Source organism: Oncorhynchus mykiss, chromosome 25 (assembly GCF_057628025.1).
Source record: "Oncorhynchus mykiss isolate SJ-2025 chromosome 25, ASM5762802v1, whole genome shotgun sequence".
NCBI lineage: Eukaryota > Metazoa > Chordata > Actinopteri > Salmoniformes > Salmonidae > Oncorhynchus > Oncorhynchus mykiss.
Window position 1 is genome coordinate 58635001 of NC_143046.1, and position 25452 is coordinate 58660452.

Genomic DNA, 25452 nt, shown 5'->3' on the forward strand with positions numbered 1-25452 from the left:
GTCACCTCCCTGACCAAGGCCCTCCTCCCCCGATTGCTCAGTTTGGCCAGGCGGTCAAAAGAGTCTTGGTGGTTCCAAACTTCTTCCATTTGAGAATGATGGAGGCCACTGTGTTCTTGGGAACCTTCAATGCTGCAGAAATGTTTTTGTACCCTTCCCCAGATCTGTGCCTCGACACAATCCTGTCTCAGAGCTCTACGGACAATTCCTTCAACCTCATGGCTTGGTTTTTGCACTGACATGCACTGTCAACTGTGGGACCTTATATACAGTGCCTTGCGAAAGTATTCGGCCCCCTTGAACTTTGCGACCTTTTGCCACATTTCAGGCTTCAAACATAAAGATATAAAACTGTATTTTTTTGTGAAGAATCAACAACAAGTGGGACACAATCATGAAGTGGAACGACATTTATTGGATATTTCAAACTTTTTTAACAAATCAAAAACTGAAAAATTGGGCGTGCAAAATTATTCAGCCCCTTTACTTTCAGTGCAGCAAACTCTCTCCAGAAGTTCAGTGAGGATCTCTGAATGATCCAATGTTGACCTAAATGACTAATGATGATAAATACAATCCACCTGTGTGTAATCAAGTCTCCGTATAAATGCACCTGCACTGTGATAGTCTCAGAGGTCCGTCAAAAGCGCAGAGAGCATCATGAAGAACAAGGAACACACCAGGCAGGTCCGAGATACTGTTGTGAAGAAGTTTAAAGCCGGATTTGGATACAAAAAGATTTCCCAAGCTTTAAACATCCCAAGGAGCACTGTGCAAGCAATAATATTGAAATGGAAGGAGTATCAGACCACTGCAAATCTACCAAGACCTGGCCGTCCCTCTAAACTTTCAGCTCATACAAGGAGAAGACTGATCAGAGATGCAGCCAAGAGGCCCATGATCACTCTGGATGAACTGCAGAGATCTACAGCTGAGGTGGGAGACTCTGTCCATAGGACAACAATCAGTCGTATATTGCACAAATCTGGCCTTTATGGAGGGGTGGCAAGAAGAAAGCCATTTCTTAAAGATATCCATAAAAAGTGTTGTTTAAAGTTTGCCACAAGCCACCTGGGAGACACACCAAACATGTGGAAGAAGGTGCTCTGGTCAGATGAAACCAAAATTTAACTTTTTGGCAACAATGCAAAACGTTATGTTTGGCGTAAAAGCAACACAGCTCATCACCCTGAACACACCATGCCCACTGTCAAACATGGTGGTGGCAGCATCATGGTTTGGGCCTGCTTTTCTTCAGCAGGGACAGGGAAGATGGTTAAAATTGATGGGAAGATGGATGGAGCCAAATACAGGACCATTCTGGAAGAACCTGATGGAGTCTGCAAAAGACCTGAGACTGGGACGGAGATTTGTCTTCCAACAAGACAATGATCCAAAACATAAAGCAAAATCTACAATGGAATGGTTCAAAAATAAACATATCCAGGTGTTAGAATGGCCAAGTCAAAGTCCAGACCTGAATCCAATCGAGAATCTGTGGAAAGAACTGAAAACTGCTGTTCACAAATGCTCTCCATCCAACCTCACTGAGCTCGAGCTGTTTTGCAAGGAGGAATGGGAAAAAATGTCAGTCTCTCGATGTGCAAAACTGATAGAGACATACCCCAAGCGACTTACAGCTGTAATCGCAGCAAAAGGTGGCGCTACAAAGTATTAACTTAAGGGGGCTGAATAATTTTGCACGCCCAATTTTTCAGTTTTTGATTTGTTAAAAAAGTTTGAAATATCCAATAAATGTCGTTCCACTTCATGATTGTGTCCCACTTGTTGTTGATTCTTCACAAAAAAATACAGTTTTATATCTTTATGTTTGAAGCCTGAAATGTGGCAAAAGGTCGCAAAGTTCAAGGGGGCCGAATACTTTCGCAAGGCACTGTAGACAGGTGTGCCTTTCCAAATCATGTCCAATCAATTGAATTTAACACAGGTGAACTCCAAAGTTGTAGAAACATCTCAAGGATAATTAATGGAAACAGGATGCACCTGAACTCAATTTCGAGTCTCATAGCAGAGGGTCTGGATACTTGTGTAAATAAGGTATTTCTATTTTTTATTTGTAATACATTGTTGCTTTGTCATTATGGGGTGTTGTGTGTAGGTTGAGGGGCAAAACATATTTAATCCGTTTTAGAACAAGGCTGTAACGTAACAAAATGTGGAGAAGGGGTCTGAATACTTTCCGAATATACACACACTCACTCACACTCTCTCACACTCTCTTTCTCTCTCTTTCTCTCTCTCTTTCTCTCTCTCTTTCTCTTTCTCTTTCTCTTTCTCTGAATCCCCATCTCACCTGTCTCTTTTCTCTGTGCCAGCTGGAGGAAGAGGCTCTGACCAATAGGGCAGCAGCAGATCCAGAGTACTCACCCCAAGGCCAAAGCCTGATTGGATAGAGGACTGCCACACTCAGGGAGGTGAGGGATCAGTCCACCGGTGTTTGACCCTTCCCTGAGCCTCTACCCCCTAGCCCTTTCTCCTTTTCTATTTTATGTTTTAAAATATTTTTTTTTTTTTCACATTTTACAAACATAATACATTAATTTATGTAAATGCTAATATTCACATCCATACATGGGTTCATAATTAGGCTTCTTAACATGATTTACATATTTCTCCTTTTCCATTCCTCTAGGTGGTGCCATGGTGCCTAGTGCTACTTGTTTTAGTAAATCCTAAAAAACATGAGTTCAAGGGTTATGACTGTGCAATTACTGTTTTACCATGTCATTTTAAAGTAAATACTGGGTCATTTCTGTACTGTAAACTGAAATGCTACACATCTAAATTTTTTTTCTTCAGATCTACGGAAGTAACTAATACCTCCTCTCATGCTCTCTTCCCAACATTTGTTTAATGGCGACAGTGATGACTGAACCTCGTCCTCTTCAGAGAACCTCCCTGATGCCACTCATACCAAAGTCTCTCCTCTCCCTCTCAGTGAGCGGCTGGACTGTAAGATGACCATGTCTCTATTTGTTCACGTCCTCTGAGAATGTCAACCTCCCCTTGATCCACCAACATTTCACAAATGCAAAATGACAAACGCCTTTAGTGTAGAGGTTATTCATGGGATGAATATCCTCGTTATAGTATTCCGCTATGATCATGGAAATGGTTGTATTTAATCACATTTGGCATTTATCATGCCGTTATGCCTATAAATCCTATCTTCATTTTATTCTGACTTATGGGCAATTCACGATATACTTTGTTTTACAATTAAAGGTCAAATACACTGCATTTCAAACAGTCAGCAAGAATCTAATGAATTCGGGGCTTGTGAAGTTATACCTAGGCTAAATATAAGCCTTCTACAACCACAAGACCCGCTAATATTGTTTAACCTGCTTTTTGCAATAATCACTGATCTGGCTTTGTAGTCTATGAATATGCCCTTTTTGTTACAGTTAACCCGAACCATGCATAATGTATAACTTCTTGTAGCAGGCATTATAGAAAATTAACACTTGTCTCATAAACAATCTCTCTAGCACAAGCCCACGTGCTACTGAGTAACCAGCTAATCTTTATATTTCAAGTTTAGCCAACTTGGATCTATTTGCTGACAAAGTAGAACAGTTTGTTCTACCTTGTTATGAACACACCCTTCTGTCCATCTCCTAACTGTTTGAACGGCATGCTAGCCTGTCAGATATTGAAATCAAGTGGTCTACCTTATTTCTCAAAATGAGAATGAATATTACTGCACATTTCTAAAACACAGACTAGACAGCTAATATAACAGTCTTTGGCTAAAATGCTGCTAGAGGTATGTGGTACTGCAATGCAGCGCATGACAAACTGAGCATTCATTTTCCAAAATATATACTCCTGTTTTAGTAGTCTGCTCTCGTGCAATTTGAGGAGTTGAGACTTAAAAGGGTATCTTTAGAGGTTAACTTATCCTCTATTACAGTAAAAAAATACTATCTCAATATCTTTCGGGGGTTCATATGACTGATTCTGTTGGACCAAACCGCAAATGCAAATAGTGACTAGCAAGTTGAAACCACTTGTCACAGAGTGAATGAAGTGATCTCTCGTGTGTGTGTGTGTGTGTGTGTGTGTGTGTAAATGTTAAGGTGCACAGTCACAGCAGATGGAGCGAAGAAAACGAGACCAAAAAGGCATGAGAACAAGCGGACATAAACGCTCATAAAAATAAACATGATACTTTTTGTGATACAGGCATTTGGAATATCGCGCAAAAACACTAATTTGAGTTAATTCAATATAATCGCCCAGCCCTACTTGATATATGTAGGAATATAGCAATATCCTGTCCGAGAAGGGTTCTGTGGTTCAATATCAATTGTCTTGAATTGCATCCTCTCCTATCCCCCAGTTTTTTTCCTGATGGTGCATATGAAGGAAAGGAAACAGGGAGAGGAAACCACTTTAGAGTACTGAGATGCGCCCTGAGAGTTTGTTTCAGGCGTAGCTGGGGTGGGCTCACATTCCCCAACACCAGGCAGAAGCGATCAGCTCAGTGCTGATGCGGTTAATCTGGGGCTGGGTTAATCTGGGGCTGGGTTAAATCGAGCAGGGTGTAATCTTTGCATGCAAGGCTAATCCCCCAAACTGAGGGGAAAATCAATATTGACATAAGGAGGTGACTGACACTATAAAGCGGGTTACCTATGCGTGCCCGGCTGAAGGTTGTCCCTCCAGGGCTGCTGTATGTTGTTGATACTACAGTAGTAATACAGTGTGGTTTTGGAGTGATAGTTAATGTAAGGCTACTCATCAAGATGAGCTGGATTTTAGAGTTTAAACCCTGGTGGGTTGTTTGGATTGTGGTTCATTAATTGTTCGGAATGTGGTTCATTAATGTTTTGTGTATAAGAGTTGGGTCAATATCCTATTTATTCAGTAAAGGAAGTTTAATTTCAATTAAGTTTTAATAGTTTGGTTTTTTTTTTTAGCATGAGTGGAATTTAATTTCACCTCCTGAAATAAACTGAATTGATCTACATTTAATGATGTACGGTTGAAGTCGGAAGTTTACATACACCTTAGCCAAATGCATTTAAACTCAGTTTTTCACAATTCCTGATATTTAATCCTAGTAAAAATTCCCTGTCTTAGGCCAGTTAGGATCACCACTTTATTTTAAGAATGTGAAATGTCAAAATAATAGTAGTGAGAATTATTTCAGCTTTTATTTCTTTCATCACATTCCCAGTGGGTCAGAAGTTTTACATACACTCAATTAGTATTTGGTAGCATTGCCTTTAAATAGTTCAACTTGGGTCAAATGTTTGGCGGTAGCTTCCCACAATAAGTTGGGTGAATTTTGGCCCATTCCTCCTGACAGAGCTAGTGTAACTGAGTCAGGTGTGCACGGGCTTTTTCAGTTCTGCCCACAAATGTTCTATAGGATTGAGGTCAGGTCTTTGTGATGGCTACTCCAATACCTCGACTTTGTTGTTCTTAATCCATTTTGCCACAACTTTGTAAGTATGCTTGGGGTCATTGTCCATTTGGAGGACCCATTTGCGACCAAGCTTTAACTTCCTGACTGATGTCTTGAGATGTTGCTTCAATATATCCACATAATTTTCCTACCTCATGATGCCATCTATTTTGTGAAGTGCACCAGTCCCTCCTGCAGCAAAGCACCCCCACAACATGATGCTGCCAGCCCCGTGCTTCACGGTTGGGATGGTGTTCTTCGGCTTGCAAGCATCCCTCTTTTCCCTCCAAACATAATGATGGTCATTATGACCAAACAGTTCTATTTGTTTCATCAGACCAGAGGACATTTCTCCAAAAAGTATGATCTTTGTCCCCATGTGCAGTTGCAAACCGTAGTCTGGCTTTTTCATTATGGTTTTGGAGCAGTGGCTTCTTCCTTGCTGAGCGGCCTTTCAGGTTATGTCGATATAGGACTTGTTTTACTGTGGATATAGATACTTTTGTACCTGTTTCCTCCATCTTCACAAGGTCCTTTGCTATTGTTCTGGGACTGATTTTGTGCTTTTCGCACCAAAATAGATTAATCTCTAGGAGACAGAACGCTTCTCCTTCCTGAGCGGTATGATGGCTGCGTGGTCTCATGGTGTTTATACTGGCGTACTATTGTTTGTACAGATGAACGTGGTACCTTCAGGCGTTTGGAAATTGCTCCCAAGGATGAACCAAACTTGTGGAGGTCTACGATTTATTTTCTGAGGTCTTGGCTGATTTCTTTTGATTTTTCCATGTCAAGCAAAGCGGCACTGAGTTTGAAGGTAGGCCTTGAAATACATCCACAGGTACACCTCCAATTGACTCAAATGATGTCAATTATCCTTTCAGAAGCTTCTAAAGCCATGACATCATTTTCTGGAATTTTCCAAGCTGTTTAAAGGCACAGTCAACTTAGTGTATGTAAACTTCTAACCCACTGGAATTGTGATAAAAATGAATTATAAGTGAAATCTGTCTGTAAACAATTGTTGGAAAAATTACTATGGTCATGCACAAAGTAGATGTCCTAACCGACTTGCCAAAACTATAGTTTAACAAGAAATTTGAGGAGTTGTTGAAAACAACTTTTAATGACTCCAACCTAAGTGTATGTAAGCTTCCGACTTCAACTGTATGATGGTTTTTGGTTGCCTGAGGTATTTGTACCAGAAGTTGCATCAGCTTTGTTTTTGTTGATTTTATGTCACACTGATCAATGTGCTCAAAGTTTATATATATATTTATTTATATTAAATCTGCTTCAAATGAATGTTTACTATTTGACTAATCATTGCTATCCTCAGAATATCTTGACTGGGAAGAAATGCACAGCACAATCTCACACACCACTAGTGATGGGGGGGGGGGGTGTTACTGTTACTGTTACGTATCGGGATATTATTTTTGATGGTATTTTTTTGACCATTTTGCCATTTTTATTTTATTGCTAGTTGGCTATACCCACATCAAAACTCCAGTATTTTTCATTCATAGCTTTTTCTACATCTTTTTAAATGGAGCCAATTTGTTTTCAGCACTTTTATTTCCATGACTGATCAACACTTAAATATGGCTCTTCTCCCAGACATACGGTTTGGGAGATATGTTTGGAACATCGAAAAATCATAGTATTGAATCTCAATACATATAGAATCGCAATACAAATCATATTGGTACCAAAGTATCGAGGCAATTCCCAGCCCTACACATCACAAGTTTCCATCATAGGCTGTACTGCCTATTGTCGAGTAGGCTTACAACTGCAATAAATAAATACAAATCATATCGTGGGCTTTAGGCCTACTCACACATTTTACCTCGGGTGTGCTCTCCACATTACTGTTTGTTTACCTTACATGTTGGCATTGGGGTGATGGCTGTAGGGGATGGGAATTGTTATCTATATTCTGCAGCCTATTATGCAACCATGAATATAACATTGGACATGTTAATTATATTTTTTATTTCTCTATGATATATATATATACCAATTGAACTGATCGATAATTTTGCATAATGCAATCAGTTGGCTCTTATTGCTCTGCGCGCTCTCACTCAAAGCGCGCGTCCGGGAATAGATAATTGAATGGATTTACAGGCACAGCAGCAGCGAGAGAGAGGTGCTTATGTGTGTATTGTAACTGGAATAAACAGCGGCGAAGAGCACTGCAGATCAAGCAGAATTCCAATTGAAGGTGAAGTTTAGCTTTTTCTATTCGTGTGCAAACGGGCTTGAAAAATTACATGTTTCTACGAAGCGTTTGCTCGTGTTATAGCTTGGAAGATTTTGTCACTGACTGACAATTTTTTTTTTTTTTTTTTAGAGGTACAGTAGCGAAACGTTTTAATACCTGCTACGTCACCATATCACGTTTGCGAGTTAGGTTTCGTATACAATGTAAGAATTACGAAAACAATTATTTCATTCCTGTCAACAAAAAAAAACAAATGGTAGCGTTAGCTCAGCTAGCTAACGGTAGGTGTTCGACTCGGGACACGTTGGGGAGCGAGCTTTTAGGTCAGGAGATTGTCAGAATTGTCTTGGGGCTAGCAGTGATGTCTTTGGCTAGATAGAAAAACAATGTTCCACTGTATGGTTGCATTGTATTTTGTAGGTATTAACCGGCGTATCTAACGTTACGTTATTATACACTCACTGAGGTTGCTGTATAGATAGATATACAGCTTAAATTGCATTTCTTTGCGACACCAGTGACATAGTCATCAACCCGTGATACGTAACATGACGAGAGCATGTTAGTTGCCCCGCCAACCTCACACCACCGTGCGGCTAGGGGTCGGCGTCTGTGGTCAGTTTGCAGGGGTTAAATTCAATTGAAAAGAGTGGATATTCAAGAAGAGGAAACATGCTTTGCTGGGCATAATAGATTGACTCGACTGGAAGGGCGTGTGCGCAGCTGTTTAGTAGCAAATGAACGCCCCACAAACAAGGTTGTACTGCAAAAATTAATATAAATTGCTCTGTACAGAAACCATTAGCGACATTGGACGACTGACACCTGCAGGCCTGTATACCTAGGTGTGTGTCGTAGACCTATTGGACAGTATCATGTTGAACATTTAATTAAGTGACGGTAATCCAATCCTGACAAATGTATTTCCTAATAAATCACTGAGTGTACAAAACATTAAGAACACCTTCCTATTATTGAGTTGCAGTTCTTGACACACACCGGTGTGCCTTGCACCTTCTATCATACCCCTGTAAAAGGCACTTCATTTTTTTTCTCACCTTTTTTTAACCAGGTAGGCCAGTTGAGAACAAGCAAAGCAAAGCAGTGCGACACAAACAATAGTTACACATTGGATAAACAATCATACAGTCAATAACACAATAGAAAATCTTTATACAGTGTGTGCAAATGAAGTAAGGAGGTAAGGCAATAAATAGGCCAATAGTGGTGGAGCAATTACAATTTAGCAATTTACACGAGTGATATATGTGCAGATGAGGATGTGCAGGTAGAAATACTGGTGTGCAAAAGAGCAGAAAAACATATGGGGATGAGGTAGGTAGTTGGTTGGATGGGCTATTTCCAGATGGGCTGTGTACAGCTGCAGCGATCGGTAAGCTGCTCTGACAGCTGACGCTTCAAATTAGTGAGGGAGATAGATACAAGTCTCCAACTTCAGTGATTTCTTTTTTTTTTTCTTTTTTTTTTTTTTTTGCAACCCTTTACAGTCATTGGCACCAGAGAACTGGAAGGATAGGCGGCCAAAGGAGGAGCTTTGGGGATGACCAGTGAACTATACCTGCTGGAGCACATGCTACTGGTGGGTGTTGCTATGATGACCAGTGAGCTGAGATGAGGCAGAGCTTTACCTAGCAAGGACTTTCGATGGCCTACAGCCAGTGGGTTTTGCAACGAATATGTAGTGAGGACCAGCCAACGAGAGAATACAGGTCGCAGTGGTGGGTAGTATATGGGGCTTTGGTGACATCTTTTCTTGCCCATTCACCCTCAATTGGCACACCTACACGTCTCACGGCTTTAATTATTTTTTTTTTTTTGCCTGTCTCCTGCCCATCATCTACACTGATTTGAAGTGGATTTAACATGTGACATCAATAAGGGATCATAGCTGTCACCTGGATTCACCTGGTCTGTCTGTCATGGAAAGAGCAGGTGTTCCTAATGTTTTGTACAGTGTTGCTGTAAGCCTATGTTTAACTGTTTTCACCCTTATCAATAACCTAGAAGTAGCTTAGATGTTTCAATTGAAAATGTAAAAATGTAATACATATAAGTGACTAATAATAATGTAATAACTACAGCATTATGTCTATTGAATCAGATATGTTGAAGATCTATGGGGACTTGTGTAAATGAGAGATGGGGATGCTGTTTTTCAACTCCCTGGCTCTTGTCACTTATACACATTTTAGAGGACTTTCTTGCCACTTGTCTTACCATTCTTTTGTATTTGAACTTGTAGGTCTTGCTTGACGTGTTACTCGGCCGTTGGACGTTCTTTGAAGAAACACTGAAGACTTTCAATAGGCAGTTTCTCATTTTATTTTGTTGGAGAGAAGAACAGAGGACCATAGCTGTGCTGGAGGTGGGGGGGGGGAGACGGTGGAACATCTAGGCTGATGATTTCAGCCCTCCAGCGGGTACAGACCCAGCAAGAGAGGGCCTGGAGGAGAGAGCCTGGCTGTGTGGATCCCGTTGCCAGGCAGGGTGCATTCTCTGGGGGATGGAAGCAGCAGGACTCCCCTGTGAGCTCCACAGATCTCCAGGGTGTGATTGTGTAGAAGAATAGCCCCGCTGTTCTCTAATCCCTCATCTCCTCTCTTCATCCCTCTCTCCCCCTACCCTGCTTTGTGAATTGAGGATGAGTGTGAGGTGGGACTCACACAGAGACAGGGTCATGTCTAGGTCACTCTTCCTCCTCTTCTTCTGGTCTCTCTGCTCACCCTGTCTGTCTATCCATGCGGAGACAGCAGAGAGCCACAGTACGTTTACCTGTGAGCCAATAGGACTACGGATGTGCCAGGACCTGCCTTACAACACCACCTTCATGCCCAACCTCCTCAACCACTACGACCAGCAGACGGCCGCGCTCGCCATGGAGGTACTGACTACAGCTGTGTGTGTGTGTGTACCTGACGGTCTTTGAGTTTGTGTATGTGCTTTGCTGTTGCTCCAAAGGGATCCTGCTTTCTGAATAGAGTGATATGAGGTTGTAAGTTGAGCGTTTGGGCTGACATAGAAACCAACCGACTCAGATTACTGGCTGTTCTGTCCTTCTCTTTTGTGACAGTCTTCAGAATGAATGAGCAAGGATAGGTTGTTAACGTCAATAGGTTAGTGGCCTTACTTGTACTTATTTCTCAGCATATTTCTAGGCTGACATATTTTTGATTTGTAATAGAGTTTTGTTTCTGTCTGCTGTTGCTTGGAGTGCATGTGTAAGGCAGTATTTTCTGATTTGATGACTCGTGTCTGCTAGTCATTACGTTTTAGAGTGCCATTACAGTATGTTAACGTGATGGCGTACAGTTGTATCTCCACCCTTTTAATCATGCCCTCATCTGTTTTGTTACCCATCGCCTTAGTACACGTGTATAGCTTCCAAAAAACATCTCTACCTGTAGCTCTTAATCTTTGGCCTTCTTTTATGGCCTCTCAATAAATCTAGTTGTAGCATAATGAGGATGACATTACTCATATTTTGCTGCAGCAAAATCTGGTACAGAAATTCCCAGAACAGCTGTTCCCCATTTTCAGATTATTTTGCCCACATCAGAATCAGCCGAAACCATCACAGGGAAGAAAAAAAACCATGCTGTGCTTTTTTTTTCTGCTTATTCAATCATTGAGCATTTTTGTTGAATTTTATCAACATATATTGTGAGAATTTAAATAAACATCTGTTGAACTTTATTTAACCTAGTAAAGAAGTAACCTAAGCCCTACCCTTCAGCCCCGGAAGGCAGCTTTACAAAATGCAGTTGTTGCAACAGGAGGAGCTGCAATGTGAGACTGTGCTAGTTCTCACTCCCAGTCACTCTGGCAGCATCAGTGGAGGGGTTCTGGTTGTGAGAATCCGCAAAGGAAATTGAATAATATCCCTCACCGGACACTGGCTATACCCGCTCTGATTCATTGTGTGTGTGTGTGTGGAGAATGCCACATACTTAGACTAACACAGAAGCATAGATAAAGTAATGCCTCTTGCCGCAGGAAGCTGCTTCATCATGTTTTACATGAACAGCAACAGTCATTAGCAGGCAAGATAATCCATAGTGACTCCTAGCCGACACAGCCTGGTCTCTCTCTCACACACACACACACACACACACACACACACACACACACACACACACACACACATAGAGCCCAGTCAGCAGCACATGGTTTCCCTGAGGGGACTGAGCCCTGGTGTTAACCGCACCATGCTTCACTATTACCATGCCTCAGCCATCTGGACAGAACATCATTTCAGCTGTAAACCAACCTACTGTATTTTCCTGTGTGCGCATGCGTGTCTGTGTGGCTGGCTTACATCTGTCTCACAAAACCCAGTGTAAGCCATGCCTTTAGTGAACCACATCCAATTACTGCAACAGAAAGCATGTTATATCAAGTAGAGCTGTAGCCCTGGCTGGTACAGGGCTACTTTTGTATGTTTCTATGAGGCCTTGGTACTGTGCTGTTTCCTGTGTGATTGACAACAGGTTCAATGGTGCCAGCTGACATTATTCACCAGTGCTAACTAGCCACTAATCTGCCCCACCGCCCCACAATGGAACGATTGATTTTCAGCGCAGAATGATTCTCCCTCACCCGATACTGCAGTCAATTAAGCCTGGGGGGGAGATGGGAGAGAAAGGGAAAGGGCTGTAGTGAAAGAGGGAAAGAGTGTGTGAATGGGCAAATTAGCTCTTGAGTCACAACAGAGCACCCAATGTAAGCACCCACGAAACTCCCCCTTCACACACGTGATGACATCACTCTGGGGCTGGTCTGGTCTGACAATTTTTTTATGAATAATAAATCCAATCCATTATGTAGTGGCACCCCCTTTCCCCTCTAATAATAACCCTGTACAAGAGAGAGGTAGATGAGACCTGAGCTAAGGAATTCACTACCTGAGAGAGAGGGCAGGAGGTAGGATGGAAGACCGGGAGAGTATGTGTGTGTTTTTAATGTAAGGGAGCGGGTGAGTGGGATTGAAAGAGAAAATGTCTGACTCTGGCAGAGTGCAGTGTGTGGGAGGTCTGTCTCTACCAGGGCCCCATGGTGGAGGTCTTTTCTGTGTTTGTCTCTCTCCCAGCATGGGATCCTGGCTGTCTCTCAGCCCCAGACTCTACTATGCTGATTTAATCAACTACACTAAAACCTGGGACCACCACTGGGCCATCACATCCTCCAAAACACACAGACACAATGTTACTGGGCCCTGTTGGTTGGCACGGCTGCCGATGAATTGGGTGATTACGTCATTCAAAGTCTGTCGGCGAAAAGAAGGGAAGCCTTTAGTATTTAGTCTTAAAAGTCGTAATTATTTTGCTGGTTCTATAGAGCGTTGTTGAAATGCAGAGAAACAATCAGAATAGCAAAGCATTTCCACCCACAGCCTTCACCATAGACAGACAGTTTGGTGGGATAATGCCAGTTAGCCTAATGTAGTGAGGGGAGTAGTCTATCCATGCATCCATCCATCCATCTATACTGTGTAGGCTAGTAGTAACTTAATGCTAGCTGGTAGCTATATCCTATATGGTGATGGTGACTTATCCTCTGTCAGCAGAGTGCAGAGTAGAGCTGAGCAGCCCCCTGTTAAAAATAATGCATCTATGTATGGATAACCTACAGTGCATTCGGAAAGTATTCAGTACTGTTTTTCCACATTTTGTTTCGTTACAATCTTATTACATTGCCCCCCCACCAATCTACACACAATACCCCATAATGAAAAAGCAAAAACCACTTGCAAACATTTCTAAAAACCTGCTTTCGCTTTGTCTTTATGGGGTATTGTGTGTAGATTGATGAGGGTGGTAATGTTATTACGATGTGGAAAAAGTCAAAGTGGTCTGAACACTTTCCGAATGCACTGTATATACCATATATATGATATACTGTGTGTGTACACGCGTGCACGCACACTTACTACAATTCAAAAGTCTGGGGTCACTTAGAAATGTCCTTGTTTTTTGAAAGAAAAGCACATTCTTTTTTTTCAATTTAAAATAACTTAAAATTGATCCAAAATACAGTGTAGACATTGTTTATGTTGTAAGTGACTATTGTAGCTGGAAGCAGAATATTTTTTAAATGGAATATCTACATAGGCGTACAGAGGCCAAGAAACTGAAGATCTCGTACAACGCTATGTACTTCACAGAACAGTGCAAACTGGCTCTAACCAGAATAGAAAGAGTGGGAGGCCCCGGTGCACAACTGAGCAAGAGGACAAGTACATTAGTGTCTAGTTTAAGAACCAGATGCCTCACAAGTCCTCAACTGGCAGCTTTATTAAATAGTACCTGCAAAACACCAGTCTCAAAGTCAACAGTGAAGATGTGACTCTGGGATGCTGGTCTTCTAGACAGAGTTTCTCTGTTTAGTGTCTGTTCTTTTTCCAATGTGAATCTTTTATTTTTGTTGGCCAGTCTGAGATGTGGCTTTTTCTTTGGGATGCTGGCGTTCTAGGCAGAGTTGCAGAGTCGCCTCTTCACTGTTAACGTTGAGACTGTTGTTTTGCGTAACAATGCTTCAAGGGTGACTTGTCTATGTGCAGAGGGTCCCTGGTTCAAGTCCAGGTTGGGGGGAGGGAGTCTGATCCCATATCCTACACCTCCCCTCTACCTTTTTCATGCCTCTCCTAGAGAAACGGTTAGAGGCCTCAGGAATACTTATGTCTCCTTAATGCTCGTTGTCTGTGCAACATGAGACAGCGGATGGATTATAATCCCTTACAATGTGTGACATATCCTTCACATTTAGTGGTGCTATCACACTGGCCAGCTAATTCAACTATTTGGTTGAGGAAAAGGGGGTACACCACAATAGTGTCGCAAATATATAGTAATATAGGGTTTCGACATACTATGGTTACACATATGGTTAACATATTATGGTTACCATACTATAATTTATGCAACCTTGAAAGGCAGGCATCAACATGGCCGAATGAGAGGCTGTCAGCAATATATAGAAATCGCTTTCTATGGGCACAAATCTTTTTCTATGACTACAAGTCACTTTCTACCGTGATAACTTTTTTCTATGTGTGAGAACTTCGTCTTTTTCTTGTCGTCAAATCCCTGCCAAAAGTCAGGTGACCAAAGCGCTTCCAAATATGAAGTTGCAGGTTTGCCATACCTTTCATGTTTGCGCATATCTTTCCCATGTACAAAACTTTATGGAAGTCATTTTACTTAAGGACCTCGATTTACAGATACAAATCAAAAGCTGTTTGTTTGTGGATTGGTGATTTACATTTGGCATGATATTGATCCCATACATAGAGGAGTAGGAGTTGTGATGGTGCTTTGCTGGTGAAACTGTCTGTGACTTTATTTACAATTTAAGGCACACTTAAGCAGCATGGCTACCACAGCATTCTGCAGCGATTCGCCATCCCTTCTGGCTTAGTTCCACTATCACTTGTTTTTCAAGAGGACAGTGACCCAACACACCTCCAGGCTGTTTAAGGGCTATTTGATCAAGGAGGAGAGTGATGAAGTGCTGCGTCAGATGACCTGGCCTCCACAATCACCCGACCTCAACCCAATTTGAGGGGGTTTGGGATGAGTTGGACCGCAAAGCTAAGGAAAAGCAGCCACCAAGTGCTCAGCATATGTGGGAACTCCTTCAAGACTGTTGGAAAAGCATTCCAGGTGAATCTGGTTGAAAGAATGCCAAGAGTGTGCAAAGCTGTCAAGGCAAAGGGTGGCTACTTTGAAGAATCTCAAATATAATATATATATTTTGATTTGTTTAACACTTTATATCGGTTACTATATGATTGTTTTGTAGAAAATAGTAAATAAAAACCCTTCAATGAGTAGATGTGTCCAAACTTTGGAACACAATGCAAATCTTCTCAATGCAGCTCTAGTCAGAGGAGAATGACGCTGTTATAGAAAATGCTAAGAGGGTGTAAATGGTTCATTTTGGTGTCGCAGTTTTATGTTCAAATTCACAATGATCAGGGTCAGGATCTTTAAAAGGTAGGCTAATCATAGATCTGTGCTTAGTGGCCGCTTCTGTCTATGTTGTATTGACTGGAATATAAGGCCATTGTAACAGGGGGAGTAGTTGATATTAGTCTTGTATAACAGAATGGTGTATGATGCAGCCCAGATTAGGGCTGGCACCATTACCGTATAATCGTGTTACCGACGATTGTGGATGAATACCGTCTTGAAAACAGTCATAAGTCACCGTTTTAGAAATAATTTAAAAAATATATATTTAACAGCTGACTGAAGACTGGACGGCCGGGCATTTGTGCGGTTGAGTTAGTTTCCAAGGTAACATGGACTCTTTACAACGTGATGAAACTGAAAGCAAGGTGTTGTAGCAAATTAGTCTTTGGTTGCCTAGACAATGCCCCCTCCCCCCTGCAGCAGCACACGCAGTCAGGAGCGGAGGAGAGGAGAAAATGTGCATCTTTTAAAATTCGAAATATTATAACGGTGACCTCGTTCATTTCGCTGACCAATAACCGTCATCCAAAATTCCATGACTATCACAGCCTTAGCCCAGATGGCGGTGTGCTGTGACAGTAGCTGTGTGGGTGGTAGTTGTGATTGAGTGGGTCTCTGGGTGTGACTGTGGAAGGGATGGTACTCATTGTACACCGTGATGGCTGTGGTGTATACACACTGTTTATAGCCATCTCTTTCTCGCTCTCCGACCATCTATCCCTCCGTAGGAACATGTTTTGATTGCCTCTCCACAGCGGTGTGTGTGTGTGTGTGTGTGTGTGTGTGTGTGTGTGTGTGTGCGCGCACACACACACACATGTGCCCTCTGACCTACAGCAGGATGAGGACCATCAGAAGCCTCATTGTCAGATTGGTCTGTTTTCCCCTCATCACCTGTTACCATGGTACCCAGGGAGGAAATGCAGAGTGATGAATGCCAGGAGGGGGGTGAGTGGGTAGAAGAGATGTTATAAGAGGGATAGAGTTGAAGTGAGGAGTGTGGAGTGGAGGAATGGAGAGGAAGGGTAGAAAATGTATTTATGGGAATGCCAGGAATAGATGAGGCAAATGAGGGAGGAGGGTAAGTGGTCATGTGCTGGAATGTCAGGAACTGCTCTTGTCTGATCTGGACTGGGTGAAGGAGGGATGAATGAATAAATCAAATGAATAAATGACTTGGAAAGAGGGAGTGTGGGAGAGGGCTGTCTATTATTCCCTCTTTTCAGGAAGGAGGAGTGCAGATTAAGGAGAGAACAGTGTTTGTCCTCCTGCTCTATTCATGGCCAGATCACTCTTTCTCTGGAACGCGTGAGAGCGGAAGGAGAGGGGTGGCCCATGGACAATAAGGTTAAGGAACGAGAGCAAAAATGATTGGAGAATGGAAATGGTTGATGGAATGGGAGGGAGAAAGAAACGGTGCTGAAGGGTTTGGGTGATAGAGGAAATGAGTGACTGAGAGATGCAGCTGTAGGGTATGGATGATGAAGAGAAAGAGGAGAGATGGACAGATGAAATGGAGGAGGGGATGTGATGGATGGAGAGCGAGAGAATGGGTGATGGAGAAAGGGCTGACAGTGTTTGACACTGTTTGGGCTGCAGGCTGGAATAGAGGTTTATATAACTCCCACAAAATGTCTGAGTAAGACTGGCTTTCTTTTTAAAAGGTGTATTGGCCTTTAAAGATGCAGTCCGCAAGTTCTCTGTCCCCTGTGGCAACGAGAGACCACAAACACAGCCGACCCAAAAACAAAACACTACAAAAACAAAGCTTTTTAGACACTACTAATTGAACCCGTTTGTCTTCTTGGGTTTTACAGGCAGGTACAGTCCTCCAGTAGCGGCAGTAGACATTTTCTAAACAAAAATCAAACGTAGCAGTAATGTGGCTCATTAGTATCTAAATCCAGTAAGCTCTCTATCATAGCGGGTGGTCTCGGCTGTAACTCAGACCCCGTGGTCTTAAACCATGTGTGGGTGTGTGTTTGCGTGTGCCTGTGTGTGAGCCCCAGCACCATGTGATTGCGGTCTGAATGTTAGTGCTCAGTTAGTATGTGAAGTGTGAGCTGTCACCATCACCAGAGTTGCGTTGGGGCGGCAGGTAGCATAGTGGTTAGAGCGTTGGGCCAGTAACCGAAAGGTTGGTGGATCGAATCCCAGAGTTGACAAGGTTGAAATCGGTTAACCCACTGTTTCTAGGCCGACATTTTAAATAAGATTTTGTTCTTAACTAACTTGCTTAGTTAAATAAAGGTAAACATTTTTTAAATAATAATAATAATTTAGGCACAGTAAGACCAGTCACCTGACCTGACTACTGGGCCATAGTACAGAGGGATAATCACACTGCTAATGACAGCTTTTGGAAGTGAGCTGCTGTGTGTTTGTGTGGGGGTCTCTGGCAGGGACAGTGCTCGGTCGGACAGAGGATGCAGGTTCTCACATTCTAAACACTCCAATCCCTTTGACTCCCTAATCCACAGGGAAAACAGCCATTCTTTTCTCTTTCACTCCTTCATGTTCTTCTTTAAGCCAGAAACATTATACAGAGTTTTTGCAGAATTTGCAAACTGGCTGTCCTACTGTCACCCTCATCTTCAATGCACACACACACACGCACACACGCACACACATACACGCACACGCGCACACACACACACACACACACTGCTCCCTGAGACCCACTTGTGCAACTTATTATCTGGGGCCAGAAGCCCCACCCAACTCTTAAGGCGTCAGCATGCTTCAGTTTGGCTGTCGCCTAGCCGTACCGAACTAGTGTGCTCGCATACTCCCTTAAAAAATCTTTGCTTGAAAAATGAGAAAAAAGCAGCAATAGTACCATTTTTCCATTTTGAGATGCCATAGCCAGTATACATTTCCTCAAAGTCAGAATTAATCTACACAGAACTAAAATATGAATGCAACAATAATAATAGCCTTTTTTTTTTTACTACCGGTCACAAGTTTTAGAACACATGCTCATTCAAGGGTTTTTCTTTATTTTTACTATTTTCTACATTGTAGAATAATAGTGAAGACATCAAAACTATGAAATAACACATGGAATCATGTAGTAACCAAAAAAGTTAACTTCTCTAGGGTAGGGGGCAGCATTTGGAATTTTGGATGAAAAGCATGCCCAAATTAAATAGCCTGCTACTTGGGCCCAGAAGATGTGATATGCATATAACTAGTAGATTTGGATAGAAAATACTCTACAGTTTCCAAAACTGTTAAAATGGTGTCTGTGAGTATAACAGAACTGATTTGGCAGGCTAAAACCTGAGAGAAATCCATTCAGGAAGTCGTTTTTTTGGTTTTGTAGTTTTCTATTCAATGCCATTACAGTATCCATTGACTTAGGACTCAAATTGCAGTTCCTATGCCTTCCACTAGATGTCAATAGTCTTTAGAAATTGTTTCAGGTTTGTATTCTGATAAATGAGAGAGTAAGACCAGTCTGAATGAGTGGACCCTACCGTGTCACAGAGCTTTTTCATGCACAATCCCGAGAGTGCCTTTCTTGTTTACCTTTTATATTGATGACGTTATTGTCCGGTTGAAATATTATAGATCATTTAGGCTAAAAACAACCTGAGGATTGAATATAAACATTGTTTGACATGTTTCTATGAACTTTACGGATACAATTTGGATGTTTTGTCTGCCTGTTTTGACTGCGTTTGAGCCTGTAGATAACTGAAGAAAACACGCAAACAAAACGGTTTTTGGAGGTTTTTGGATATAAAGAGACTTTATCGAACAAAAGGAACATGTTTTCTGAGTGCAACCATATGAAGATCATCAAAGGTAAGGGATTAAGGGCCTCCCGGGTGGCGCAGTGGTTAAGGGCGCTGTACTGCAGCGCCAGCTGTGCCATCAGAGTCCCTGGGTTCGCGCCCAGGCTCTGTCGTAACCGGCCGCGACCGGGAGGTCCGTGGGGCGACGCACAATTGGCCTAGCGTCGCCCGGGTTAGGGAGGGCTTGGTCGGTAGGGGTGTCCTTGTCTCATCGCGCACCAGCGACTCCTGTGGCGGGCTGGGCGCAGTGTACGCTAGCCAAGTGCACGGTGTTTCCTCCGGCGCATTGGTGCGGCTGGCTTCCGGGTTGGATGTGCGCTGTGTTAAGAAGCAGTGCGGCTTGGTTGGGTTGTGTATCGGAGGACGCATGACTTTCAACCTTCGTCTCTTCCGAGCCCGTACGGGAGTTGTAGCGATGAGACAAGATAGTAGCTACTACAACGAAATTGGGGCGAGAAAGGGGTAAAATAAAAAATAAAAATAAAAAAAAAGGTAAGGGATTCATTTTCTCTATCTCTATTTGGCTGTTTGTAATGATTTGTCTGCTGGGCTATGTTCTCAAATAATCGTAAGGTATGCTTTCACTGTAAAGCATTTTGAGCTGGTTGGATTCACAAGAAGTTAATCTTTAAAACTATGTTTTGTTTTCTGAATTTTTATGACTATTTCTGTATTTGAATTTGGCGCTCTGCAATCTCACTGGTTGTTGGCCAGGTGACCCTGGAGACGTGAAACAAGTCAAAATATATTTGAGATTCTTCAAATAGCCACCCTTTGCCTTGATGACAGCTTTGCACACTCTTGGCATTCTCTCAACCAGCTTTACCTGGAATGTTTTTCCAACAGTCTTGAAGGAGTTCCCACGTATGCTGAGCACTTTTCGATTGCTTTTCCTTCACTCTGCTGTCTGACTCACCCCAAACCCCCTCAATTTGGTGGAGGTCGGGGGATTGTGGAGGCCAGGTCATCTGATGCAGCACTCATCACTCTCCTTCTTGGTAAAATAGCCCTTCCACAGCCTGGAGGTGTGTTAGGTCGTTGTCCTGTTGAAAAACAAATGATAGTCCCACTAAGCTCAAACCAGATGGAATGGCGTATGGCTACAGAATGCTGTGATAGCCATGCTGGTTAAGTGTGCCTTGAATTCTAAATAAATCAGACAGTGTCACCAGCAAAGCACCCCCACACCATAACACCACCCCTATGCTTTACGGCGGGAAATACACATGCGGAATTCATCCCTTCACCCACTCTGCTTCTCACAAAGACACGGCGGTTGGGACCAAAAATCTCCAATTTGGACTCCAGACCAAAGGACAAATTTCCACCGGTTTAATGTCCATTGCTCGGGTTTCTTGGCACAAGCAAGTCTCTTCTTATTAGTGTCCTTTAATAGTGGTTTCTTTGCAGCAATTCGACCACGAAGGCCTGATACACACAGTCTCCACTGAACAGTTGATGGTGATGTCTGTTACTTGAACTAATGTTTCCCTCAATCTTGACTAGTCTCCCAGTCCCTGCCGCTGAAGAACATCCCCACAGTATGATGCTGGCACCACCATGCTTCACCGTATGGATGGTGCCAGGGTTCCTCCAGACGTGACGCTTGGAATTCAGTCACTTTTCATCAGACCAGAGAATCTTGTTTTTCATGGTCTGAGAGTCCTTTAGGTGCCTTTTGGCAATCTCCAAGTGGGCTGTCATGTGTATTTTACTGAGGAGTGGCTTCCGTCTGGCCCCTCTACCATAAAAGCCTGATTGGTGGAGTGCTGATGAGATGGAAGAACCTTCCAGAAGGACAACCATTTCCACAGAGGAACTCTGAAGCTCTGTCAGGGTGACCATCGGGTTCTTGGTCACCTTCCTGACCAAGGCCCTTCACCTCCGATTACTCAGTTTGGCTGGGTGGCCAGCTCTAGGAAGAGTCTACGTGGTTCCAAACTTCTATTTAAGAACGATGGAGGCCACTGTGTTCTTGGACCTTCAATATTACAGAATATCTTTGCTACCCTTCCCCAGATCTGTGCCTCGACACAATCCTATCGATCCTGGTTTTTGCTCTGACATGCATTGTCAACTGTGGGAAGTTATACAGACCGGTGTGTGTGTTTCTTTCCAAATCATGTCCAATCAATTGAATTTACAACAGGTAGACTCCATTCAAGTTGTAGAAACATCTCAAGGATGATCAATGGAAACAGGATTCCCCTGATCTCTAAAATTCGAGTCTCATAGCGAAGGGTCTGAATGCTTATGTAAATACGTTTTTTTTTTTTTGTGATAAATTTGCAAAGATTTCTACAAACCTGTTTTCACTTTGTCATTATGGGGTATTGTTTGTAGATTGGGGGGGAGTATTTAATACATTTTTTAATAAGGTTGTAATAAAATTTGGAAAAAGGAAAGGGGTCTGAATACTTTCCAAACACGGTGTCTATACACAACCTTTCAAAAGTTTGGGTCTCTAAGAAATGTCCTTGTTTTCCATGAAAGCATACATTAAATTAGTTGCAAAATGAATAGAAAACGTTGACCAGGTTGTAAAGGATTATTTTATTAAATAAAAAAAAATTGTCCTTTGCTTTTGTCAAAGAATCCTCCACTTGCAGCAATTACAGCCTTGCGGACCTTAGGCATTCTAGTTGTCAATTTGTCGAGGTAATCTGAAGAGGTTTCACCCCATGCTTCCTGAAGCACCTCCCAGAAGTTTGATTGGCTTGATGTGTACTTCTTACGTACCATACGGTCAAGCTGACTGTGCTGGCCACTACATTATAGACAGAATATCAGCTGACTGCTTCTTCCCTAAATAATTATTGCATAGTTTGGTGCTGTGCTTTGGGTCATTGTCCTGTTGTAGGAGGAAATTGGCTCCAATTAAGCGCCATCCACAGGGTATGGCATGGTATTGCAAAATGGAGTGATTTGCCTTCCTTCTTCAAGATCCCCTTTACCCTGTACATATCTCCCACTTTACCACCACCAAAGCACCCCCATACCATCACATTGCCTCCACCATGCTTGACAGATGGTGTCAAGCACTCCTCCAGCATCTTTTCATTTTTTCTGCATCTCACAAATGTTGTTCTTTGTGATCCGAACACCTCAAACTTAGATTTTTCTATCCATAACACTTTTTTCCCAATCTTCCTCTGTCCAGTGTCTGTTTTTTTGCTACTTTGCCGAGAAGGCCAGCATCCCAGAGTCGCCTCTTCACTGTTGATGTTGAGACTGGTGTTTTGCGGGTACTATTTAATGACGCTGCCAGTTGAGGACTCTGTTGTGCACCGGGGCCTGCCACTCCTCATTTTATTCTGGTTAGAGACAGTTTGTGCTCTTCTATGAAGGGGGTAGTACACAGCATTGTACGAGATCTTCAGTTTCTTGAATATTTCTCACATTGAATAGCCTTCATTTCTCAGAACAAGAATGGACTGAGTTTCAGAAGAAAGGTCTTTGTTTCTGGCTATTTTGAGCCTGTAATCGAACTGACAAATGCTGATGCTCCAGACACTCACTTTGTCTAAAGAGGGCAAGTTTTATTGCTTCTTTAATCAGAACAACAGTTTCCAGCTGTGCTAACATAATTGCAAAATGATTTTCTAATGATCATTTAGCCTTTTTAAAATTATAAACTTGGATTAGCTAACACAAGATGCCATTGGAACACAGGAGTGATGGTTGCTGATCATGGGCTTCTGTACGCCTATGGGGATATTCCATAAAATAATCTCCTGTTTCCAGCTACAGTAGTAATTTATATCATTAACAATGTTTACACCGTACATTATTTCTGATCAAACAGGTTGGAAAATTCCAGAAAATGATGTCATGGCTTTAGAAGCTTCTGATAGGCTAATTGACATCATTTGAGGCAATTGGAGGTGTTCCTGTGGATGTATTTCAAGGCCTACCTTCAAACACAATGCCTCTTTTCTTGACATCATGGGAAAATCAAAAGAAATCAGCCAAGACCTCAGAAAATAAATTGTAGATCTCCACAAGTCTGGTTCATCCTAGTACGCAAGTATAAACACCATGGAACCACACAGCCGTCATACCACTCAGGAAGGAGACTCGTTCTCCTAGAGATGAACATACTTTGGTGCAAAAAGTGCAAATCAATCCCAGATCAACAGCAAAGGGCCGTGTGAAGATGCTGGAGGAAACAGGTACAAAAGTATCTATTTCCACAGTAAAACGTGTCCTATATTGACATAACCTGAAAGTCCACTCAGAAAGGAAGAAGCCACTGCTCCAAAACCGGCATTAAAAAAAGCCAGACTACGGTTTGCAACTGCACATGTGGACAAAGATCGTACTTTTTGGAGAAATGGTCTGATGAAACAAAAATAGAACTGTTGGTCATAATGACCATCGTTATGTTTGGGAAAAAAAGGGTGAGGCTTGCAAGCTGAAGAACACCATTCCAACCGTGAAGCACGGGGGTGTCAGCTTCATGTTGTGGGGATGCTTTTCTGCAGAAGGGACTGGTGCACTTCACAAAACAGATGGCATCATGAGGTAGGAAAAGGATGTGGATAGGTTGAAGCTACATCTCAAGACATCAGTCAGGAAGTTAAAGCTTGGTTGCAAATGGGTCTTCCAACTGGACAATGACCCCAAGCATACTTCCAAAGTTGTGGCAAAATGGCTTAAGGACAACGAAGTCGAGGTATTGGAGTGGCCATCACAACGCCCTGACCTCAATACTATAGAAAAGTTGTGGGCAGAACTGAAAAAGCCTGTGCTAGCAGGAGGCCTACACACCTGACTCAGTTACACCAGCTCTGTCAGGAGGAATGGGGCAAAATTCACCCAACTTATTGTGGGAAGCTTGTGGAAGGTTACCTGCAACGTTTGACCCAAGTTAAACAATTTAAAGGCAATGCTACCAAATACTAATTGAGTGTGTGTAAACTTCTGACCCACTGGGAATGTGATGAAAAAAATTGAAATAAATCATTCTCTCTCTCCTATTATTCTGACTTTTCACATTCTTAAAATAAAGTGGTGATCCTAACTGACCCAAGACTGAGTTTTTTACTCGGATTAAAATGTCAGGAATTGTGAAACTGAGTTTAAATGTATTTGACTAAGGTGTTTGTAAACTTCAGACAAACACAGTGGGAAGAAAAAGTATGTGAACCCTTTGGAAATAGCTGGATTTCTGTATACATTGGTCATGAAATTTGATCTGATCTTCACCTAGGTCACAACAATAGACAGTCTGCTTAAACTACAAACGATTTTACGTTTTCATGTCTTTATTGAACACCGTGTAAACATTCTCAGTACAAGTATGTGAACATTTTTTATTTAATTTAACTGGTTGACCCTACTTTGGCAGCAAAACCTCAACCAAACCTGTTCTGTGGTTGCGGATCGGACCTGCCCAATGGTCAGTAGGATTTTTGGACCATTCCTCTTTACAAAACTGTTTCAGTTACTGCTTTCTTGAGGTCATGCCACAGCATCTCAATCAGGTTGAGGTCAGGACTCTGACTGGGCCACTCAAGAAGGCGTATTCTCTTCTGTTGAAGCCATTCTGTTTTTGATTTACCTCCGTGTTTTGGGTCGTTGTCCTGTTGCATCAACCAACTTCTGTTGAGCTTCAATTGGCGGACAGATGGCCTAACATTCTCCTGCAAAATGTCTTGATAAAGACATTTATCTTGGGGCGGCAGGTGGCGTAGTGGTTAGTGTTGGGCCAGTAACCGAAAGGTTGCTAGATCGAATCCTAGAGCTGACATCTGTCGTTCTGCCACTGAACATGGAAGTTAACCCACTGTTCATAGGCCGTCATTGTAAATAAGAATTTGTTCTTAACTGACTTGCCTAGTTAGGTTAAATTAAATAAAAAAAAGTTGTAAAAATACACTTTCATTTTTCTTTTGACGATAGCAAGCTGTCCAGGCCCTGAGGTAGCAAAGCAGCCCCAAACCATGATGCTCCCTCCACCATAATTTACAGTTGGGATGAGGTTTTGATGTT

General features: G+C 42.3%; 2 protein-coding genes across 8 annotated transcripts in view; both read left to right on the top strand.

Moving 5' to 3' along the window:
• The window catches only part of LOC110505366 (keratinocyte-associated protein 3), a 15287-nt gene extending 8545 nt beyond the window's left edge, over positions 1–6742 (top strand). For 4 of the 6 annotated variants that reach the window (XM_021584547.3, XM_036962278.2, XM_021584545.3 and 1 more), the window contains 2 exons: positions 2337–2435; positions 2885–6742. In XM_021584547.3, coding sequence (XP_021440222.3) covers positions 2337–2414 — 78 coding nt within the window. In that variant the 3' untranslated portion in view covers positions 2415–2435; positions 2885–6742. Of the gene's footprint in view, positions 1–2336 lie in introns of all 6 variants that reach the window. The other 2 variants (XM_090220634.1, XM_090220632.1) reach the window with 1 other exon arrangement.
• A 781-nt stretch (positions 6743–7523) lies between these two features.
• Positions 7524–25452, top strand: part of LOC110504192 (frizzled-3) — a 37409-nt gene continuing 19480 nt past the window's right edge. The window contains exons 1-3 of one of the 2 annotated variants that reach the window (XM_036962280.2): positions 7533–7667; positions 9176–9267; positions 9931–10569. In XM_036962280.2, coding sequence (XP_036818175.1) covers positions 10330–10569 — 240 coding nt within the window. In that variant the 5' untranslated portion in view covers positions 7533–7667; positions 9176–9267; positions 9931–10329. Of the gene's footprint in view, positions 7668–9175; positions 9268–9930; positions 10570–25452 lie in introns of both variants that reach the window. The other variant, XM_036962279.2, reaches the window with a different exon arrangement.